The 23602-nt window shown below is 43.7% G+C and overlaps 1 protein-coding gene across 5 annotated transcripts; it reads right to left on the reverse strand.

Annotated features, from left to right (window-relative positions):
* Positions 1-2361: 2361 nt before the first annotated feature.
* Positions 2362-12970, reverse strand: LOC123079802 (E3 ubiquitin-protein ligase BRE1-like 1). 5 transcript variants are annotated; one of them, XM_044502610.1, is made up of 19 exons: positions 12716-12970; positions 9904-10065; positions 9735-9822; positions 9296-9499; positions 9019-9186; positions 8019-8212; positions 7853-7936; positions 7266-7385; positions 6987-7173; positions 6732-6892; positions 6568-6639; positions 6334-6410; positions 5926-6120; positions 5684-5756; positions 5522-5608; positions 3380-3517; positions 3099-3301; positions 2848-3013; positions 2362-2769 (listed from the first exon to the last, which is right to left on the reverse strand). In XM_044502610.1, exons 1-19 carry the CDS (start codon positions 12716-12718, stop codon positions 2638-2640), a joined length of 2514 nt encoding a protein of 837 aa, XP_044358545.1. In that variant the 5' UTR covers positions 12719-12970; the 3' UTR covers positions 2362-2637. The 5 variants fall into 5 exon arrangements, 4 of the variants coding, with proteins under 4 accessions (XP_044358545.1, XP_044358544.1, XP_044358548.1 ...); XM_044502609.1 differs by lacking the exon at positions 12716-12970 and adding an exon at positions 11597-12630; XR_006438112.1 differs by lacking the exons at positions 2362-2769; positions 2848-3013; positions 12716-12970 and adding exons at positions 3729-4604; positions 11597-12646 and having other exon boundaries at positions 3182-3301.
* Positions 12971-23602: the final 10632 nt, after the last annotated feature.

Below are 23602 nucleotides of genomic sequence, written 5' to 3' on the forward strand. Positions count from 1 at the left end.
CTGGATCGGAGTTCGCAGGACGTCATCGAGCTGAACGTGTGCTGAACTCGGAGGTGCCGTACGTTCGGTACTTGGATCGGTCGGATCGTGAAGACGTACGACTACATCAACCGCGTTGTGCTAACGCTTCCGCTTTCGGTCTACGAGGGTACGTGGACAACACTCCCCCTCTCGTTGCTATGCATCACCATGATCCTGTGTGTGCGTAGGATTTTTTTTAAATTACTACGTTCCCCAACATGTTGACCTTCTTCGAGCTTGCTAACTCTCAATCCCTCCATGGATTCTTGCTAGTTTTTGGGGGAAAAGAGAGGGGAGATCTAGATCCACATTTTCACCAGTCACTTTCTCCTCTATGTGAGGGGAACCCTTTGGATCTAGATCTTGGAGTTCTTTGTGTTCTCTTCTTGTTCTTCCGCTCATCTTCCTCCCTAGCATTAGTTGCTTCGGTGGGATTTGAGAGAGAAGGACTTGGGCACTCCGTGTGCCCTTGCAATTGTATTTGGTGCATCGGTTTGAGTTCTCCACGTGATACGTGGAAGTTACAAGTTGAGAAGCTTATTACTCTTGGGTGCTTGGTACCCTTGAGCTTGTTCCTCTTGGGTGCTTGGGCGCCCTAGACGGTTGGTGGTGTTCGGAGCTCAATCATTGTGGTGTAAAGCTCCGGACAAGCGTCGGGGTCTCCAATTAGGTTGTGGAGATCGCCCCGAGCAATTTGACGGGTACCGGTGACCGCCCTCAAGGGTTGCCAAAGTGTACGGGTTCGGTGACCGCCCCCAAGGGTTGCCATTTGTACGGGTTCGGTGACCGCCCTCAAGGGTCCCTTAGTGGAATCACGACATCTTGCATTGTGCGAGGGCGTGAGGAGATTACGGTGGCCCTAGTGGCTTCTTGGGGAGCATTGTGCCTCCACACCGCTCCAAACGGACATTAGCATCCGCAAGGGTGTGAACTTCGGGATACATCGTCGTCTCCGCGTGCCTCGGTTATCTCTTACCCGAGCCCTTTTACTTATGCACTTTACTTTGTGATAGCAATAGTGTTTCATGTTATATATCTTGCTATCACATAGTTGTTTATCTTGCTTAGCGTAAGTTGTTGGTGCACATAGGTGAGCCTAGTTGTTTTAGTTTTTGTGCTTGTCAAATTAACCGTTAGGTTTATTCTGCATTTGTTCAAGCCTAAACCGTAATTATTTTAAAGCGCCTATTCACACCCCCTCTAGGCGACATCCACGATCTTTCACACTAACCAGTTCCAGACCAATTTTATTTTTGTTCTTCCAAGTTGGAAGGGCATCCGTCGCCAGACGCCAAGCAAAATAGCGGAGTATCCGGCCTAGTATCAAGCAGAGACCCTCCGCGATAAGCCAACTCACAATGTGTCTCATACAGTCATACTAGAGGAAATTAATACAGTTTTATGTTAAACGTGATGTGGGTGTAACATTAATGTGAAATATTAGAAGTTACATAAATGAACAAAATCCAGGTAGTTAAGTTCACACAAAATAAACATTAGAAGAATCAGCATCATGGTACATCACTATGTACGAAATAGTGTGCATAGTAGGATCAATTACCTACAACAGGTGGTAATTGCTCCTACTATGATTTAGTTTTCTTTCAAATGCATTTTGGAGCTCTGATTTTGTCTAGGGCAACTTGCAAGTAGCAATGGGCAATGAAACATATTTAGTCCATTTCTAACCGCCAAACCTGTAGCAATTTCTTTGTTTTTGGCCGAGGCCCAGAACAACAACACATCTCCAACACAGCTAAGCAAAGCTTAGGCTGACTGGTACACTATAATTCAGACAAGAGTCAAACTGCTATCTGCAGCAACAAATTAAATCTTTGCCCTCTGTGCAAAAATTAATCTCTGCTTAGGTGTTGATATCTGCATCAAAAACCATAGAAATTCCCGACCATGTACACATCCGAGGAAGCGACAAGCCGCCATCTTCTCCGAACCGTTGTGCTGCCTCCGTCTCTCCCACCGGAGCCACCATAGCCTCATATTTGCAAGTACGAGGGTCAGGAGAAGTGACTCGGTTTTTCTTTTGGTGTAACAATTCTGTCTGTCGCACGGGTAGAATTCACAAGATGGGGGAGAGGATTTTACCCAGGTAGAACCCGGCGGCTTGAGACGGGATATGCCAGGGAGTAAAACCAGCCAGGTTTGTAAAGCTGACAAGGATTGAAGGGATTATTCAACCGAGTTTCGACCCCAATCCCAGACGAGGCAGTGCTAACCAAACAAGGCCAAGGGGGAAATCCCATTGGGATGCCGAGGTATGGCGAGAGAAAGGTGCATATGTATATGCACCTTAGTTTTTCCAAGCATACAATATATGCAATGTTTTTGCAATCCCCAACTCCTCTTCCTTGACATGTCAAATAGAATAATAAAATGTATATGCAAACTAAGACTACCAGCTATTTCAACAAGAAAATTACAAACTTTACAACGGAGCGGCAAGCCACACTGGCATAGCACAAGCCACGGGCATTGTGCCTGCAACCTAAAGTATGCTATGGGTCCTCTTTGCAGAGATTTGGCAAGATAAGCTACATTTTCGACTGAACCAAGCGGGCGGCACTTCAGTCACTTGTCCAAGATGACCCCACTACAGCATCATATATAAATCGGCTTCACATCATTGGCCCCAAAGCTTAATCCACAGGAAGGACATCTTCGCTGGCGGTTTCGAAGTAACTTCTGTATACAGTCATTGCAGAAAAGATGGTAGCACTTGGTGATCACGACCTAAACGGCACCGAAGAACGGGTTGTCAGACTTGATATGGTGACCAAGGTTATAGGAAATGAAGGCAGCACTATTCACCTCTTTCTGTCGGTCGCTGCAGACACCACACTTCAATATTCCCCTGTACTCATTGACCTCCTGACGAACCTTTTCCAACAACGACGAGGCTTCTGTCTTCACTCTAAGAGAACTAGCTTTCCTTGACATCGATTCCAAGTCATCCTCAATTCTCCTCTTACTAAACCTGGAAAACATCATTCAACTTGTGACACGAAGAACTCTGGAAGTCATATGGAGTATGGAGAGAATAAATCTCTGTAAACAATTACCTATCCTTCTCTAGTTCTACAAGCAACCCAGCAACTTCTAGTCGATTCCTCCCGACCTTGGCTTGTACTTCGTCCATTGACTGTCTCAATTGTTGAGCCTCTCCCTGTACATCCACCAGCTTTCGTTGAGAATTGCCTGAAGATACAGAATGTCGCCGTCCATCCTCTGAAAGTCTCCCTATCTGCTCTGACCAAACTTTTAACTGCAAATGGGCAAGGAAAAACATGTGTTCAGCACTCCCTAAAATATGATGTTCTCCCTTTTATGCGTTAAAATTTACCTTGTCGTCTAACTGGGCAACTTTATCTTTGTAGAGATCCATCAAGCTCTTTGCCTGCCGTAAATTCCTGCTCAGGTTGAATACCTCTAAATGCAAATTATCCTGTGCATGTTTCACCTTAACACCTTCCATAAAGATCTGTAGTAACATGTAAACATAAGATGGTGCAATACAGGTCACTGTTCAAAAAGATTCTTATACTTCTATCTCTGACAAATAAAGATAAACATGACTCTAGAATGACCATGGTTGATTTTTCTTATGAAAGCTATGTTGATTAATCAGCCAAATATGCGCACACATTACTAATTTGAAGTTTTCTACACAGCTTCAGTATGTAGCACCACACCTTCTCTCTGCTGTATAACCGTAGCTGTCATTTGTTGCTGAACAGAAGATGGGAATGTAGGCAGACTGACCACAACAAAAACATTATACTTATTTTAAAGATATTGCTCCATCCAACTTGAGCATGTGTTCACCATTTAGACAGACCATCATGCCAGTAGGTGTTAAGAACGATGCTTGGACCAGTCAGTAGAAATAAAATGATAAAATATTATGTTGCAGAATAGTACAACTGACTAGCTGGCAACAAAATGACATGGAAGATAATGTTGCCAAAGAAAATGGAACAGATTCTTGTGCTTTTGCGCAAAGTATGCCAGTTTCTGCTCCCTGCACGACCAAATCAAGAGTCATCATTGACCTTTGCTTGTGTTATCCATCTATTACCATACCAGTTTGTCACATCAACAAGAGATCAGCACTAATCCCACAGTGGCAGCATTGGCATGTTACTTCCATAAAAGACGATTGGCACAGGAAGGATCAGTTCCATAGAAGTAGATATAGAAAATAGCAAATTGTATTGGACTCACGGCCTTGTCTCAGACTCTCAGTCAACCCCCTCATATTGCCTTCTATTTCTCCAGCCACCTAGATTTATCTCAGTCTGGATCAAAACCCACTTCCGAAGTGGTCTGGAACTGTCTGGGTGCCACTGGTTATTGGCTCAAAGTATATATATCGTTTGCATCTCCTCTTTTCTCCCATCTTCCTCCCTCCTCTATCCCCTTCTCTTTCTTGTCTGTCTTCCTCTCCAAGCAGTATGGGAATGCTTTGGATGCCATCTTAGCGCGTCTTCTCCCTTACAGCTGCTGCAGATCAGAAGGAAGCGGCATGGAGAAGGGTAGGCTACACAGATGGAGAGGCAGGCAATGTCCTAAATTTTCAAGCAGAAGAAAGGTGAGCATGGTGATTCACGGCAAGGCCATCAACTCAAGTAGTGATGCTGATAGCTTTGGTTAGGGCGGGGTCAATGGCCTTCAGGCATTGACAAGGATACAAGATGTTTATTGTGTTGTCCTGGTTCAAAAAGCAGAGAGGAAGGATGCCACACTAATTCTGCCACACACACACACAGGGTCCACATGGTTGGCATTAGGGCGGTGCATATCTATACCAAACGGAAAAACCAAACCAGAAAAAACCATGCTGAACCAAAACAAAAGGTTTGGTTAGTCCAGTTTTGTAAACACAAAGGAGTTAGTGGACTAGGCCAGAGAGCTTGTATTCAGCTTGTAAGTGGTCGTGTGTGCTCATGAAATCAAGCCTAAGTTGATACTCGCAGAAGGGAACTTGAAGCCTGCTATTTGGTTATGTGTCTTGAAAGTCTGCTAATTTGTGTTACAAATCATCTGGCATGTAGAGCACAACTTGAGTAATTATCCATGCTCAAAACAGAATTCTGTTGAAGTCTAGTACCAATATGTCTTTGGTTTCAACAAAAAAACCAGGGGGTTAATCTGCCATGCTCGAAAGAAAAATATGATGCTCCAGCTCTACGTTTTTTGTTAATCTGATGTCAGGAGATTATAATGCTCTGGTGGGTATCACGACAAAATTACCATTACCGACATGAAAACCTGGATAAGATCATGGTGGCAATCTAAACCTTCTAGTTGCATATTTAAGTTACTGTTGGCATGTAGTTATGGGAACTGAAGTAAAAAACAAGCTTTAAGTGAAACCGAAGTCATCGTGAACATAAGTAGGTGGTTTTAAGATTACACTAATTAATGTTGAAGACAAGGATACATCAACATGAACACAGAACAGCAACTGAGTCCATAAAATTACCTTTGTATTGTGGTCATCTCTCTCGATAATTTGCTGTAGCAATTGTTGATTTTGTGTTTGTATATCTTCATATGCTTGCCCAATACTCTGAAATGTCAAAAATAAGCATTTCTAGAATGCTGATTTTCTGTATTTTTACGAAGATGTAGAGATGAAACATACCTCAATCTCTGACAGGTACGCTTCACCTTCTTCATGTTTTGATTTCAATAATTCAGATAAACTACCAATATCCCTGTAACGCACAGGAAATTCACCAGTAAGCACCTTTTTCACCAGTAAAAATAGATGACGTATCCAGCTTCTGCCTACTTCAACACATGTGATGGCATATCACAGCGAAGTGTAGAGATTCCAAATATCCAGTAGAGAAACTACATCGGAAAAGTATAAATAAAATGTACCTTCTGGCACTCTCCATCTTCCCCCTTAATTCAGCAATCTCAGATTCACCACTTGCTAGTCTCTGCTGAGACATTGCTTCAGCTTCAATGGCTGCCTTAACACGCTGTTCTAGCCTACTCTCATCAAGAGAAGATTTGAGGCTATGGACATGAGCCCATTCACAATATTCTCTATCTTTGGACTCCAGCAAATCTCTGTCACAAAACAATAAGGGGTGGACATCAGAACAGTAGAAGTTTGTTTTAGTAGGACTACTGAATTTGGTACGTACGTACTAAACAACGTTTAAAAGCTCAATACATTATTTTCGGATGATCTGATCTCTAGACTAATGGAGAACAAACATAGTGGAATACGATAAATTTTAGAAGTAGTTTCATGAAAGATTTCTGCTGTAATAAAACCACCTTGAATCAGTAGAATCGCGTTTATACATTTCCACAAAGAGCTTCAACTCGCAATTCATTTGCCTTAGTTCACAAACCTACACAGCATGTGAATTCAATGGTTTAAGAATTCATAAAAACAACATGAATGGAAATTAAAGAAACTACCTAAACAAGCCATCGCCTGATGGCTGGTGAAGACAATGGAATCCAAAAAAAATTCTAGTTAAATCAGCAATTTTTTAATATCGGTACCCTGGATCGTAGATCCCTTGTCTCAGATCCAGCATCAGCAGACCTACATAATGATTCGTTGATAGTGTGCTCCTGTAAAGCACAAAATGAATAGCTTAAATTGAACTGAAACAGTCACAAAACACTCATAAACTTCTTCAACAAGACCGTATAAAGAAATTTACCTTTCTAGCCAGAATATCAGAAACAGAGTGAACTTCGGCTCGCAAAGAATGCAATTCTGAAGCATCATCCTTGCACTTGGATAATTCAGTTTGCATAGCACCCATTTCTCCTGGCAGTGATGACACCAGCGCTTTAAATTCTGATATGATTTGGTTCCGACCTGAACATTGAAAGTGTTTACTTATTTATATTTGGACATGGCCAGAAGAGAATAACTCAATGTTGTTAGCAAAGTCAAATCAGAATCATCATACCAGGTTCTCTCGAAGATTTTTCAAGTTTCAGCGCAAGCATATTCTTTTCATCAACTACTTTCTCCCGATTCTGTTTTAAAACTGCAATGCTTGACTCACAATTCAGAGATACCCTATGAGGAATTCCAGACAGATCAACTTTTACATTAACTTCCCTTTCTTGCCATATCAATTTATCCTTATTAACCTGAAAAGGCAAGCAGAAGCTTAGCCAAACATAACATACATAGCTGAGGCTCTTTGCTACATGACATGTAAATTATGCTGAGCAGTAACCACCTGTAATTTCTCTAATAGCGTTCGGCAGTGGTCCAACTCTGCTTGTGACTTTTGGAGTTGATCCTTCAGAACTTGGAAAGCTTTTGAAGAAGAAATGCTCTTAAAATCCATCAAAGTGTTCTGGTCATAAATAATAAATTACAAAGGTGAGGCATGCAAGAATATTTTATGAAACACATCTTTCTTTACTCTAAGATTGACTCCAACGTGGAATCTCAATTAAGCCATGTTATCATTGAAATAGTAGCCAATAGATCAAACTCAAATAAAATATTAACCTCAGATAAAGTAATTAAACGATGCTTGATTAGGCATCTTTTAGTTGAGAGGATGGAAAATCAAAAATATAGATTTCACGAAAAAATATCTCTTTTCGAACATCTGTATGTCACCCCCTGGAGACTACAGATAATCTAGGGTTACATTCGTTAGTGTTGGTACTTGGTAGGAAAGCAAATCCAAAAAAGCTGCAGCAAAGCACGGGTGGAAAAACTAGTACTACATATCAACCCTGGAACAACACTAAAAAATGTGGAACAGCGTTACTTCACTTGGTATTGGCACACCTAAACAAGCCGCGTGCAAACCTGGAAGGTAGACAACTTGTTCAAAATTTCAATTCTATCTTCATGAAGTCTCCTTATTTCCACCAAACGTTGTGAAATCAGATCCTGATCCAAATAACAGAGCAAGCTACATTAGGTTCAGGCAAACATAGGCAACACTGGAAGTTAAAAAAAACTTAATATTTACCGTAAACTCCTTGTGACATGCCTCTAGATCCTGCAATTCCTTTTGTTTGTCTCTGACATTATCCTCAGGCAAGCTTTTATTTCCTAAAGTTGGAAATAAGATTGGAGTTCCATGTGTAGGGTCTCCCTGTGCTTTGAGGACTGCCAATTTGTGGTTGCTTTCTTCCAACTCAGCAACAGCACTTGCCAGCTCCTCTTGAAAAGTTAAAAACATCTCAGTAAAGTCGATTTGACGATCCTTAACATTAGTTGCAAATAGCATCATAGGAACATATATAGTGTGCAAACATTGTCTGAATAGTTCCTCACGTCTAATCAGTCTGATGGGCCACTGTGTGACCAGGTTGGTCTAGATGCAATGCAATACGGTTGAAGTGATCCGATTAATCCTCAAAAACAAGGATCAGCGTTTATTGTTGCGTAAGTACAGAAATCTTAGCAGAACAAAATAAACATTCCTACCTAGCCAGTATATCTCATCCTGGCTCAGTCCAGCATGCAGTGTGCTTTCATTGAGGGAACCCCCGGCTCTGCCTCTCTCGCATATCCACATCTCTTTTCCAGTCGCCTCTTTGTCCCAATCCAGCTGAGATCTCTCCATTCCTTCTGATCTCTCTCCAACTCTCTCCTGTCTATTATATATCCTCTCTCGACCCCTCTCTTCCCTCTCATCTCCATTCATCCTCTCTAAACCTTCCTATTGTCAATGTCTGACCAGAGGTAGGAAGCGGTAGCAACTTACGTGAGGCAAGAACAGCAGACAAGTGAAGAAGGTTGTGGTGGTAGGAACACGTCGAGGGATTGTTGGTGGGAAGGGATTTAAGGAGAGTGGGTGGTTAGATATTGATAGATTTGATGGAAAGGCATGGTGCGGCGGCATATCAGAAGGGTATTGGCAGGTATGAAAGATGTCAAAATAATATATATAATAAGACATTAACAATCTGTCGTATGTAGCCACATCTACGTATGTAAAGCATCTCGTGTTTAAGCAAAGATACCTTTAAGGCGTTTCTGTTCGGCTTTGCTTCGAGTGTTTAAATATCTCTCTTCGTGGTGCTTCTCTGTTAACCGCCTGTGCTTCAAGTGGAGATCACTAAGTTCTTGTATGGCATCATTAAGCTGTAGTGACAACTCAGTACCAGTAGTTCGCAGTTCCCTACTACGCTCTGCAGTGAAGAAACAAAGTAAGGTAACTTTACCAAAGGGGTATGGAATTTTCAGTCCTTTAGCTGTAATTAATAAAAAAATATTACCAAGGAAATGTGAAGAACAAACCATTTTCAGGTAATGCAGCAAAGAGATCTAACAGCGACTTCTTATTTGCATGCCATGAAGCATTTGATGAGAACAATATATTCTGCAGCACATCAGTACTTGACGAGTGTACATGGTTTTCCAAATGGCAACCTGAACTTTCTGTGGCACCTGTCTCGACAAGTCTGCTAAGGAAGTCCTTGTCTTTTGGGATGCATGCGCCATCTGAATAGGAAATTGGAAACTAAATCTTGTAATATTTGGCACAATATCTAAGTTTAGAATATTTCACAACCACCAAAATAAATCAAATACAATAAAGTGCAAGCTTCATAGATTGCAAAAAAGAAAAAAACCTTCATGCAGATCCTAACAAGAGTGGAGAAGACACATATACTGCTTCCATTACAACTTTTTATACATGACAATCAAATCAATTCAGGTAAGAAGAAAGTCATACCTGTAGACACATTGCTAGGACCTGCACTGCAGGAAGGATTTTGAAATCCACTTTTGCAAGCAGAAATAGCCTTCAAATCTCTCACAAGCTGTTCAAGTATAGCATTTACCGTAAAGAAAAGGAAGACTTGTGGTATTTTGCAGTAACAACAAGGTTGGTTTTAGCTTACATGCTCCCAAGACTTGTTAGCTAGATCTTGGGTCTCGTGGTGAGCCTTCTGTTTCTGCTTGAGATCATCAAATTTACCCTCAAGGGCATGGTACTCAAACTTATGGACTGCTAGCTGTTCTGAAAGCTTTTGGTTTCTGTATTTAAGTACAGCGAAATCAAGCTGCCAACCAGGAAGAAAGTTACAAGTTAACACCAAATATAAAAATATAGAGAAGAATTAATGAAAATTGCAGTGTAGAAAAAGCACAAAAAGGAAATCCGGTTTATGAGCATGGCTTGGCAATACTGCTGTAATGAACGATGCAAGAACAAAATCTGCAGAAGAAAGTATGGCAAATAATAGAAGTGCATTAATGATCGTATATCTGTTTTGTGCATCCTTATGCAACATGACAACATACACCAAATAGAGCTATATTTAAAATGCAAGCAGCAATTTATATCCAATTTTTTGCAAAGGTACATGTTATTGTATCCTCAATCATCTCTCTAAATGCATGCTAGATTTGCTTCCATGGCGACACGGCTTTTACCATATATATATAACACCAACCATGTCTTGAACAATTTCAGCAAGACTTTTTAGGTCTAACTAAGGGAGGCAACATGTAAAGTTGTACAGTACACTTTGCAGCGAGATAAAGTTACGATTGACAAATGCAGATTTGACAACTGTTCATGCATATATCAGTAGGCTGCCCATGCAACGCTCCAAGGTAAACCCTGAATGCAAGCAGGCTGGCTAATCCAGTAAAACCGGATATGCCCAAGGTAAAATAACTTATATTGCGATCTGAGAAGCTCCTGAACTAACCTGGCAATGTCGCCGACCCCAGCTACCTAATGTCCTGGCGACATGGCTTTTACTATATAACACCAATCATGCCCTGAACAATTTCAGCAACACTTTTTAGGTCTAACTAAGGGAGACAACATGTAAAGTTGTACAGTACACTTTGCAGTTAGATAAAGTTACAATTGGACAAATGCAGATTTGACAACCATTCATGCGTATGTCAGTACACTGCACATGCAACGCTCCAAGGTAAATCCTGCACGCAAGCAGGCTGGCCAATCCGGTAAAACCGGATATGCCAAAGGTAAAAGAACTTATATTGTGATCTGATAAGCTCCTGAACTAATCTGGCAATGTCGCTGAACTCAGCTACCTAATAAAGGATACAAATAAAATTAAAGTAGCAAGCCTTTACAAACCAGCCTATGGCAAGCAAGCGTGAACTACTTGACAACTTGAAATGAGGAGTGTACCTTCTTGTTGTGAACAATAGCGGATTGCCTAAAGACTCTAAATGAGGTGTATATCTAACAACAAGACAATTAGGTCTAACTAAGGCAAAAGGAGAAGTTGTGCATCAAACTTTACAGTGAGCTAAAATTCGGCTGAAAAAGTATGGACATGCAAAATGTTATAGTGGGACACGCATGCAAGGCGCAACTGGATTGCCAAAACCGGCTTAAACAGACATGTAGCTCTAGATAAAATGACTCTTTTTGTGAGGTAATAACTGTTATTGAGATTTCAGAAGCTCCTATAGATTCATGAACTACCCTGGCAAGGTCGTTGACCTGGATTACCTGATGCACGATCAAAACAGTTGAAGTAAAAGTCATCACACAGTTGCCTACCTTAACATAGTGAACTACTTAGAGACTTCGAATGAGGCGTATACCTTCTTGTCGCCGGAGGAAGGCGGAAGCGCTGGGCGCTTGGCGGGAGATACAAAGGAGTCAGAGAGACGCCGCTTCCGATAGGGCTCACCGGTGCTGCCCATAGGTCCAAGCCTGACCAGCCGTCCCGCCTCGTCCAGTCCGCCGCATGCGGAGTACACCAAACTCAGAAAAACCCGAACCAATCCTCACGACAACACCAGCCCAACCCGACGCCACAACCCAAACCCTACCCGACCACGCGATCAATCAGAAGCAGCAAATTTGTGAGGGTTTGCTCGCGGAACGGAGCCGAAGGGAATTGGTAACTGTACTGTGCGGCTTAATTTGGGATTACAGGGGGTCAGATTGAATCGAAGAGATGAGAGGCTGAGAATTAGAGGTAGTTTTGGTGTGCAGTGCATATGCGTGTACTGTGTGAAGAGTCTACTAGAGATTGGAGAGGAAGAGGGAGGGGAGGAGGAAGAGACGGAGGAGAGCGAAAAAAAGTCATTTTACCTAGGGCTATAAGTCTGTTTAAGTCAGTTTTGGCAATCCAGTTGCGCCTTGCATGCGTGTCCCACTATAATGGTTGGCATGCCCATACTTGTTCAGCTGCAATTTTATCTCACTGCAAAGTTTAGTGCACAACTTCTCTTCTTGCCTTAGTTAGGCCTAAAGGGTGAAATTGCATACAACTCAGCAATGTGTGAAAGTGCATACACGTCAGCAATGCTGGTCAATAGTACAAACACCACCAGGTTTCCAAAAAGATTAAAATCTATCATGAACAAAAAGGGACATCTTCTAAAAGCAGTGCAGTAGCCAGTTAGTTCTAATTGCAGATGACTCCTGACTACTAATTCTTGACTGCAATCATGTCATTTTCTACAGCATCTTTTTTCTTTCTTCATAGTAACAAATACTCTAATTAAGAATAGTGCAAAATAACAGGCAGTATTGAGCATGTAGTGGCATAAGCTTCACAATGTACCTTTCACCATGAGAATCTATCTACCTAACTATATATGCTGGATATCATTTCCAGAGGAAAAAAAATGAGATGTTGCACATTATTTAGCGGCTCTGGCATCAGTCGGAAGATAATTCAAGCAATCTTGTAAAAAACTTGTTTCACTCACCATGGGAAAAGCAAAACTTCAGGAGGGGATGCAGAGGTGAGCTTCAGGTGGACAGGGAGCACCGAGGCGGATGCAGGGCATTAGGGGAGCGGCGAGATGAAGAGCGCCGTGAGATGGACGGTGCGGAGAGATGCAGGGCGCGACGAGGCGGCGACGGGTGGCAGTAGCTGCAGGGGGTGAGGAGAGGCGTGATGAGATGGTGGAGGGGTTGCTGAAGAGGCGGAGGAGAGGCGGGATGAGCTGGTGGGGGGGGGGGGGGGGTTGCTGGAGAGGGGGAGGCCGGCGATGGGCGGCGGCGCTGGGTGAGGAGAGGCGGGTCGCGGTGCCGGGGTTGCTGCGGGGGGGGGGACCGGCGACGGGCGGCGGCGCTAGGTGAAGAGAGGTCGGTGGCGGGTGGCGCCGGCGGCGGAGCTGGGTGAGGAGAAGCAGGCCGCGCTCGGGGCGAGAAAAGCAGGCTGGTGGATTAGGTTTTTTTTTAGTGTCTATATTCATCAGCTAGCCCATTTGATTCGGGCATCAGTCAGATTCTCATTTTACAACCCAGCAGCGTGTACCGCTGTGAATTCTCTTACTTGGAAGAGCCAAGTAGGAGACGCTAGACAACCAACAATCCCTCCTTCTCTCGAAGCGCCAGAATCTAAGCGGTTTTGTTTTCGTCTCTTGCGTGGCGGTTGGTTTTGTAGCGATTTCTTGGACGACTCCATCCGCGCCCTAGGGTTTCTTCACCGGAGATCCAACTGCCGCTGGAGATTGATGTTTCTAGACGCGCCAACTGCGGTCCTCGGGATCGTGTGAGTTATGAGAGTTGGCGATCCATTCGCTAGTTCCGCTAGTTTTAGACTCCACATCCACAAACCCTAGTCACCATAAATTCTTTTGTACGATCTAGGGCGTACAGTCGTAATACACATATTCTTTCCTAGACAGGTGATTGGGGGTAACAAGGAAGATGGCGTGCATGGACAGGGTGGAGGGGCTGATGAAGAAACTCAAATTGTCGAAGGCGAAGAAGAAAAGAGTCAAGATTGGATGGACCGGAGGAGGAAATGGAGGAGCGGTGGAACCGCAAGCACTCAGCAAACTACTCTCCGAGAAGCCAACATTTGCGGACGGAATTGTTGCGGCGTTGGGACAAGCTTGGTGCCCGGTGCGCGGGTGGACTTTAAGGGTCTCAGTGATAACATATTTCTGTTCACATTCCATAGTTCGGGGAAGAGGGAGGCCTTGGAGGAGGGATCGTGTTTGTTCAATAATGATGCATTGGTGATGGAAGATTTTGACGTCCGCAAACGGATCGAGGGATATGAATTCGACACCATTCCTATATGTCATGAGGTTGTTTAATATACCCCTAGGACTAATGAGTAGACAGACCGCGGAGGCCATTGGGAATGAGATTGGAGAGGTGATGGAAGTGGACGTAGGAGAAGATGGGATGGTAGTTGGTCAGTTAATGAGAATTAAGGTGCGGATAAGAATGGATGAACCATTAATGAGAGGACTAAAGCTGGATCTCAAGAAAGATGATAAGCAGAATAGGGAAAGTAAGGGAGGAAAGAAGGAGGGGGAGAGGATTAGTGACGCTTTGAGTATGAATTTTTGCCAACCTTTTGTTACAAATGTGGTATTATTGGGCACACTAGTGGAAGCTATGGGTTCAAATTGAAGAAAGGGGCGAAGGCTCAATACATCAGGTAGCTAAAATGCCCAATGGTGGGGAGAGGGAGTGGGGGTATGGAAAGGGATTCATGGAGCAGCAATAGTGGGCCATAGCAAGACGATCTGGAAGTTTCGGCATTAAGGACAATGCATGGTGGAGGCGGTGATAGTCAGAGCTGGCATTCTGGATCAATTCGCAAAAGGAACAAGAGGGAGCGGGAAAGAAGGGAGAGGAAAAGGAAGTGACGAGCCCCCTTAAGCTATCTGCAGGTGGATGACAAAATGTCTCGGAGAGTGCTAAGTAGAAAAAAATAGATTTTAACAAGGGAGCAGACGGGAACTCATGTATGGAAGGGAGACAAGAGGCAATAAATTTACAAAATAGAAGGGAGGCATGGGGAAGGAGGAGGGGAGTGGAAAAGTTGTAGTGGGGCTGATAGGTGGTGACCCAAATGCAGGACGCGGCTCAGCTCTCGAGGCCGTGCATTATGAACCCGTTCACATAGGGGGGAAGAAGGGAGGAGACGGTGGAGGGAATAAGGGAGTGGAAATTCACGGGGGGGATAGAGTGAACCCGGGCGATCATACAAAGCTGGATGTGCAGGTGGGCGTGAAAAGAGGAGGAGACTGGTATGTCTCCATCGTATATACTTTTCCAAACATGTTTGCTCTTGTTTTGCCCCCCAATTTGCATGATTTGAGTGAAACTAACTTGGACTGACGTTGTTTTCAGCAGAACTACCATGTTGTTGTTTTTTGTGCAGAAATAAAAAATTCTCGAAGTTGGATGAAAAATTACGGAGAATTATTTTGGAATAAATGAAAATTACTAGAACTATAATCCGTCGGAGAAACGCCAGGGGGTGGCCACATGGGTTGGTGGCGCGGCCACCCCCAGGCCTCATGGCCAAGTGGGGCCCATGGACCTTCGTCTGACCTAATTCCAGTGCTATATAATCCCTTCTTCCAAGAAAAAAATTCATCACATTTTAAGATACGGAACCGCCACTACCTCCTATTCTTCGTTGGGAGCTCTGATCTGGAGTCCGTTCATGGCTCCGAAGAGAGGGATTGGTCGCCGTCGTCAACACCAACCCTTCTCCGTCAACAATTTCATGATGCGCACAATCATGTGTGAGTAATCCCCTTGTAGGCATACTGGAGATAGATGGCGCTGGATGAGATATCATATGTAATCGAGTCCATTTGTTAGGGATTGCCCCTACTATCCACTATGTTATGAGATTTATGTTGATATGACTTTGCTATGCTTAATGCTTGTCACTAGGGCTCGAGTGTCATGATTTCAGATCTGAACATGTTATGTTTTCATGAATATATTTGTGTTCTTGATCTTACCTGCAAGTTGTATGCATATGTTATCGTTCTGAACCTTAGACCCCCAAGGTGACCATGAATTCGGAAATCGACAACGATCACTTTAGCTTGAGGAGTTCATGTATTCACTACATGTTAATGCTTTGTTCCGGTTCTCTATTAAAAGGAGCACCTTACTCGTAGTAGTGTTCGCGCCAAAGCTCGCGTTGGTACTCCACAGCTGATTCCTCGATGAACGGGCGCTTCTCTGCCTCCTCCTTAGTCACGCGCGACTCCTCCTCCCAGCGCTCTTCGCCGCCTCCTGCATCTCCAACTCCCCTCACAACGATCTTAGAGGAAGCAGGGGCTCCATGGCCTCCGCCGCTGCATCGTTGACAAGCATATCCGCTGCCTCTTCGGACGTGCGGTGCATTCTGGATTCTAAGCAGGCCTGGATTATCTTGGCATGTGCATCCTTGATCTAGGCTTGGATGGCCCCGACCCGGGCTAGGGCGACCTTCACAACACGGACCACTGCTCGAGCGGTCTCGGTGTTTGCACCTGCCGCGGCAGCCGTCTCGGCTACTACACCTGTCCCGTCTGCTGCAGTAGACGCCCTCTCGACAGATGCGAATGCGCTTTCGGTGTAGGCGGAGCCGCTCGGGGTGGACACGACGACTGTGCGGGCCCTCATGAGGCGTCTCCATGGCATCATTCTCTACAAGAAGTGGTTGGGGAATGGGAATGGGGGATTCGGGGATTCGAGGGTGAATGACGCTTGAGCAGATGAAGCCTGCGAGCTTATGGAGGAAGACATAAATAGAACCACGAATTTTCATCGCAAACGGTTCCTATAACAAACTGTGTGTGATGTAGTTGATTTTTTGTATTAACTTTGGAAGACTAATTTGGAGTACATTAGCAACGGTGGTGTTTTAATTGTACAAAAAATGTATTGTTAACATGCACTAATACAACTGTTATTAGGGCATATTTCTCCCTTAGTGGTTTTGGTGATTGATGACAATGCTTTTGCGGACTAATCATGTGCGTTGAGCATTTCAGATAAGCTACCTTGTTGCACAAGATGATTTGAACCTCTCTGAAGACTTATAAAGACAATGTTTTCTTGTGTTTCTTTTTCGATGGACTTGAGTTGTAGGAACACCGTACTATTAAGAGGGGGTCCGCTTCAGAAAGGTTTGCGTGAAATCTTCACGTACACTTTTATCTTTGCACCACCGTTCCTTTCTCGGCAATTGAGCTTGCTCATCCTTATGTTTGAACCTTGGCAGTACAGGCTAGGCGGTAGTACCGCTTCTCACAATGGTAACGTTCCTGTTGTACTACCGTTGTGTAGTACGGCTCCTACTTCCGCTTATTTCAGGAGTTCTGTAAATGGGCGGTAGTAGAGCGGCAGTTCGCCACGGTAGTACCACTCCTGCGGTACTACGGGGCTAAATGCATATCTACTACCATGGATTCACGAGGCTTCTACGAGCTAAGCGGAAGTACCGCTGATCTCCGCGGTAGTACCGCTTAAGCGGAACTACCACCGGAGAGTACCGTGGGAAGTACCGCTTATTTGCCTCGTTCTATTGCGGTCTTGTCCACGAGTGGTAGTAGGGCGGCAGTTCCCAACGGTAGTACTGCCTAGGGCGGCACTACCGCCCTGCCCTCCTTTACTACCGCGGGTATCGACTACTATTCATCTCCATGCGGTAGTACCGCTCAGGCGACACTACCGTTCCTCTGATCTTCTCAGAATGAAGTAGGTAGCCGGCACTTCCGTGCCAACGGAAGTACCGCTCATCAGAGCGGTACTACCACTTATGCGCGGGCTGTGGGAGCATAACGGTTGGATCCTTCTTCCCACTATCAAAGGGAGTCACCTTTCTTCTAGTTGACGACCTCTTCCTCCACCAAGCTCCATTGTTGCTCACAAGCTCATTCTTGCCCGATCTCTCTCCCTAGCCAATCAAACTTGTTTATTCTTTAGGGATTGCTTGAGAAGGCCTAGATCTACACTTCCACCAAGGGAAATTTGATTCCCCACACTAATCCCTTGTGGATCTTGTTACTCTTGGGTGTTTGAGCACCCTAGACGGTTGAGGTCACCTCAGAGCCACATTCCATTATGGTGAAGCTTCGTGGTGTCGTTGGGAGCCTGCAATTTGGTTATGGAGAGGCCCCAACCTTGTTTGCAAAGGTCCGGTTGCCGCCTTCAAGGGCACCATTAGTGGAATCACGGCATCTCGCATTATGTGAGGGCGTGAGGAGAATACGGTGGCCCTAGTGGCTTCTTGGGGAGAATTGTGCCTCCGTACCGCTCCAACGGAGATGTACTTCCTCTTAAAGGGAAGGAACTTCGGTAACACATCCTCGTCTTCACTGTCTCCACTTGTGGTTATCTCTTACCTTTACTTTGTGCAAGCTATTATTGTGTTGTATCCTTTGCTTCCTCTTCTTGTTGTTGTTGTTAGCATCATATAGGTTGCTCACGTAGTTGCACATCTAGATAACCTATTTGTTGCTAACCCTAATTTGTTAAGAATAGTTAAAATTTGGTAGTTGCCTATTCACCCCCCTCTAGTCAACCATATCGATCCTTTCAATTGGTATCAGAGCCTGATACGTCTCTAGTGTATCTATAATTTTTTATTGTTCCATGTTGTTATATTATCATTCTTAGATGTTTTACAATCATTTTATAGCAACTTTATATCATTTTTTGGGACTAACCTATTGACATAGTGCCCAGTGCCAGTTGTTGTTTTTTACTTCACAAAATATCTCTACCAGACGGAGTCTGAACGCAGCAAACTTTTTGGACATTTTTTTGGACCAGAAGACAACTTGGGAGCCAAGGAAGTGTATGAGGGAAGTCCCGCGGGGCTTACGATACACCAAGGCACGCCAGAGAGCCCAGGCGCGCCCTGATGTATCGTGGGGCCCACGAAGCTCCGTTCCACCGCCTCTCAGCTCTATACATACCCAAATATTCCAGAAACCCTAGGGGAGTCAACGAAACCCAATTCCAGCCGCCGCAAGTTCCAGAACCACGAGATCCAATCTAAGACCATCACGGAGGGGTTCATCATCCTCATTGGCGCCTCTCCGATGATGCATGAGTAGTCCACCATAGACCTACGGGTCCGTAGGCAGTAGCTAGATGGCTTCTTCTCTCTTTTTGATTCTCAATACAATGGTCTCTTGGAGATCTATTTGATGTAATGACTTTTTGGGGTGTGTTTGTTGGGATCCGATGAAGTTCGTGTTTATGATCAGATCTATATCCATGAATATTATTTGAGTTTTCTTTGATCTCTTATATGCATGATTATTTATAGCCTCATATTTCTTCTTCGAATCTTTGGTTTAGTTAGGCCAACTAGATCGATTTTTCTTGCCATGGGAAGAGGTGCTTTGCGATGGGTTCGATCTTACAGTGTCCTCACACAGTGACAGAAGGGGTAGCGAGGCATGTATGTATCGTTGCTATTAAGGATAACAAGATGGGATTTATTCCTACATGAATAGATCTTGTCTACATCATGTCATCGTTCTTATTGCATTACTCTGTTTCTCCATGAACTTAATACACTAGATGCATGCTGGATAGCGGCTGATGTGTGGAGTAACAGTAGTAGATGCAGAATCGTTTCGGTATACTAATCTTGCACGTGATGCCTATATATTGATCATTGCCTTGGATATCGTCATAATTATTTGTTCTTCTATCAATTTCCCAACAGTAATTTGTTTACCCGCCGTGTGCTATCTTCTCGAGAGAAGCCACTAGTGAAATCTACGACCCCGGGGTCTATCTTTTATCATATTTGCTTTCCGATCTATCTTTTGCCGTATTTGTTTTCAGATCTATTATTCCAAAAACTCAAAAATACCTTGCTGCACTTTTTCTTTATTTATTTTATTTCGTGTTTTTGCAAGATCTATTTATCCAAACTCAAACAAATTAATCTATCTTTTTACCAAGGTGGGATTGACAACCCCTCTTACGCGTTGGGTTGCAAGCATTTGTTCTTTGTGTGTAGGTACCGTTTCCATAGTGTTGCTTGGTTATCCTACTAGATTGGTACCTTGGTTTCATAACTGAGGGAAATACCTACCGTAGTTGTACTGCATCATCCCTTCCTCTTTGGGGAAATACCGACGTAGTTTGAAGCTGCATCAAATGGAATTCTGGCATCGTTGCCAGGGAGACATCATCAACATCTATCAGGTTCCTAATTACGAATCTCATATCCTTGCAATTTACATTATTTTCCATTGTCTCTCGTTTTCATCTCCTCCACTTCACAAAAATTTGCCTTTTATTCGCCCTCTTTTTCGTTCGCCTTTTTCTCGTCAGATTTCTTGTTTGCTTGAACTCATCATCATGAGTGACTTTGGTATGGCAGAAATAGATGATGGACGAACTCCTAAAATTGGACGATCTGGCAATCTGGATGTTAAAACTTTGGGTTTTTTATTTCTGTGCCCCTGGTTCCTTAGCTCTACTCATTCATCCCCACTTTGTTAACTTTTGCTCACTTTTCCCCACTCCCTTGCCAGAAACCCTCAGAACAGGTTACAACGGACGTTGCCGTCGGGTCAATGCCTTTGACCATTAACTCTGAGGAGTGGGGCCGCGTAGGGCCGAGTACACCTTTGACCGTTACCCGTATAGTTGTTTCGTATGCTGACTGTACAGGTATTCATATACGTGGGCACATGCAACTGACCGCGGTCGTGGGGTAGCACGTGTCCATGGGACATGCCCAAAATGTCCCATCGTATAAATGAGGGGGAACCACCTCGTGGCGCATCGCCCCTACCATTTCCCCCCAGGGTTTTCCCCCAAATCCACTCGCTGCCGCATCGTCTTTCTCTCCCCCATCGGCGTCGTCTCGCTCTCCTCAACTGCCTCCACCGCACCATCTCGCTCTCCCCCACCGCATCCTCTTCTGCCCGGAGATGGCCGAAGCTCGTGGCGATGCCGGCGCAGCGGCCGGAGATGTGGTCGAGCTACAGGGCACGGTGACCGCGGATGTCGGCGGCGTCCACGGCGGTGCGGGGAAACCCGCAATCGCTACGGATGTGGAGAAGGAGGTGGCGGGCTCCACCTCAGCGCTGCAGAAGGTGACGGCGTCGAGCGGCGCAGTCCATCCCGATACCCCTGATGCGCAGCCTGGCAAGGAGCAGGAGGTATTTGCACTTGCTTTGCTTTAGGATATTAGCTTGTAGAGTTAGTTGGATTGGTTAGATTGTGGATTCATACAGTAGTTCCGATGGTTAGAGTAGTTGGTTTGATGGATGGGCCAGGTTTTTCTGTATTGGGGGGATGGGGGTTTTTGTACTAGGGTTTGTTGGATAAATTCATTGCAAAAATGCTAGATAGATCTTTTTATTAGATGTGCTTCAATGCTACACAGATGTATGCTTATTAGATTTGTTTCTAATGCTCACAGATTAGGGTTTTTAATGCTACATACATGTATGCTTATTAGATTGGGTCCCTATTAGATTTGTTTTTTAATGCAACTTAGATTGGGGTTTTGAATATCATATGCCCAAATGGAATCCATTGATTAAGAAGTTATTTGATTCATTAGTATATAAATTTGTCCACAATATGTAGTTATATTAGCTCCGTTGTTCAATGTGTGTGCATAACCAATGATCAATGTGTTATTTGAATGTCATATTGGGGTTTTGAATGTCATATGTAGTTATATTAGATTTGTTTTTGAATGCTACTCAGGTTGGGGTTTTGAATGTCATATTGGGAGTATATTAGCCCTATGATCAATGTGTCATGTGTGCATATCTAAATTTTAAATTGGCTACTAGTGATGGATGTAATTGTATATTCAGGAGGATGATGGTTGGGGGGGGGGAGAGGAAGCTGGCCCACTACGACCCGTATGATCCAGAGTTTAGTGACGACGAAGAATATGAGGTAAGCCTATCCCTTGTTCATTTAGTTCATTTGACATGGTGTATATGAATCTATAATGTATTAATGCAATTCATTCATGTGTGCAGTATGATTCTGGAGATGATGTGTACAAGGGCAACGTCGCTTCCTTCACAGCCAAGGAGGTGGAGAAGATCAAGGCCAAGGGAGTTGCTTCCTTCTACAACCGCAAGATCAAGAAGTGGCACTGCCCCTACTGCACCACCAAACCAAAGCCAGAGGATGGCCGCTTCGATCACCTTCTGTCTCATGTAGAGGATGTAGCGATCCGCGGGGAGGACTACATGATCAGGGGGCAGCAAGCTGCGCTCGCGAAGGCCCTGACTCCAGCATGATGTGATGATGTGATGAACTGAATCTTTATCTTTTGGGTTACTTTGGGTCCGGTTACTTTTGGTAAACTGAATGTGGCTGTTTATGGTGTGAACAGAATCTATGGTGATGCTAGTAATGTATTATTCTATCTATATTTGTCTGTCCTTATATTTGCCTGTGGTGTATGGTTAGTTCTGTTTAGATGTTGTGAACTATGAGTTTAGGTGCTGCAGTGATCACACATGTTGTTTCAGTGTTGCTTCACTGATCAGACATGTTGTTTCAGTGTTGCTTCACTGATCAGACATGTTGTTTCAGTGTTGCTTCACTGATCGCACATGTTGTTTCAGTGTTGCTTCACTGATCACACATGTTATTGGTCTCATGTTTATTAATCAAATCAAATTCATGCTTTTTCCCACCAGCATGTTTCATTATCCGATGTTTTGAACTGACATTCGTCAGTACAATATAAATTCAAGAAAATTCAAAAAAATAAAACCTTGGCAAACTATCTATGTTTGTGTAGGAGATCATGTGTGCAAAATTTGAGGTGATGTAGAGGAGGTCAAAGAAATTTGAATTTGAGAAATGTGCTCCAAATGAGCTCCTAGGCTAGGGTAAACAACCCATTTGTAATCAAGTTTTTTTGACCTACTCTAAATGAGCCAAATGTTTTTTATTAACACCTATTCAATCTATATAGTGTAGATTCGAAGTCTCACTATTTTTTGAATTAATCTTCATATTTTTACATTTTCTTTCGAAAAATATGCTTTAATATAAAAAACTATTAAAAAACACGTTTAAAATACGAAAATGGAAAACTAAGTTCAGATCCTTCTTATTCACTTTGAAATAAAGCTTTGGTGATTTTTTTGATTTTCCTAATTTTTTCAAAAACAGAAGGTAACCCTACCTCATCTCCTTGAACTCTATGAAATCTTGTAGGTGATAGCTCATATGTGTGAAGGTTTTCTCATGAAAATGACCATATACCAAGTTTATGATTTTCGGTTGGTAACATGTCACATAAGACAAGATTGTGCGCAGGCTTTATATTTTTTGATTTTTTTAAATTAATGGTGCTCATTTGACCTCGATCGTGCCAGCTAAGGTTTTTTCATGAAAATGACCATAGACCAAGTTTAGTATTTTTCCTCGTTAGTGTGTCTTATAAAACGACGAACAGCGAATGTTTCATATTTTTCGATTTTTTTAAAATTAGTTATGCTAAGTCAAAGCTTTCGTAACCCCGTTGACCAGCTCAAAACCCCACGGGGTTTTGCCTAACCCTAGCTCCGATCGTCAGCCGTCCGATCATACCCTGGCGCCAAGCGATAGCCCTCAGATGTGGTCTTCTAGAAGGAATTTGGTGGGCAGGCTGCTGAGGGAGTCCTGGATTAGGGGGTCCTCGGACAGCCGGACACTAGGGGATCACATCTTAAAGGCTTTATGGTTCCTTCGATCATCGACAACGATGCGATCCGGGGCGAGATTTTCCTCCCCAGACAGATCTTCATATTCGGCGGCTTCATACTGCGGGCCAACTCGCTTGGCCATCTGGAGAAGATCGAGAGCTACGCCCCTGTCCATCAGGTCAGGTTTGGAAACTT

The sequence above is a fragment of the Triticum aestivum genome, chromosome 3D, assembly GCF_018294505.1.
Source record: "Triticum aestivum cultivar Chinese Spring chromosome 3D, IWGSC CS RefSeq v2.1, whole genome shotgun sequence".
NCBI classification, from domain to species: domain Eukaryota; kingdom Viridiplantae; phylum Streptophyta; class Magnoliopsida; order Poales; family Poaceae; genus Triticum; species Triticum aestivum.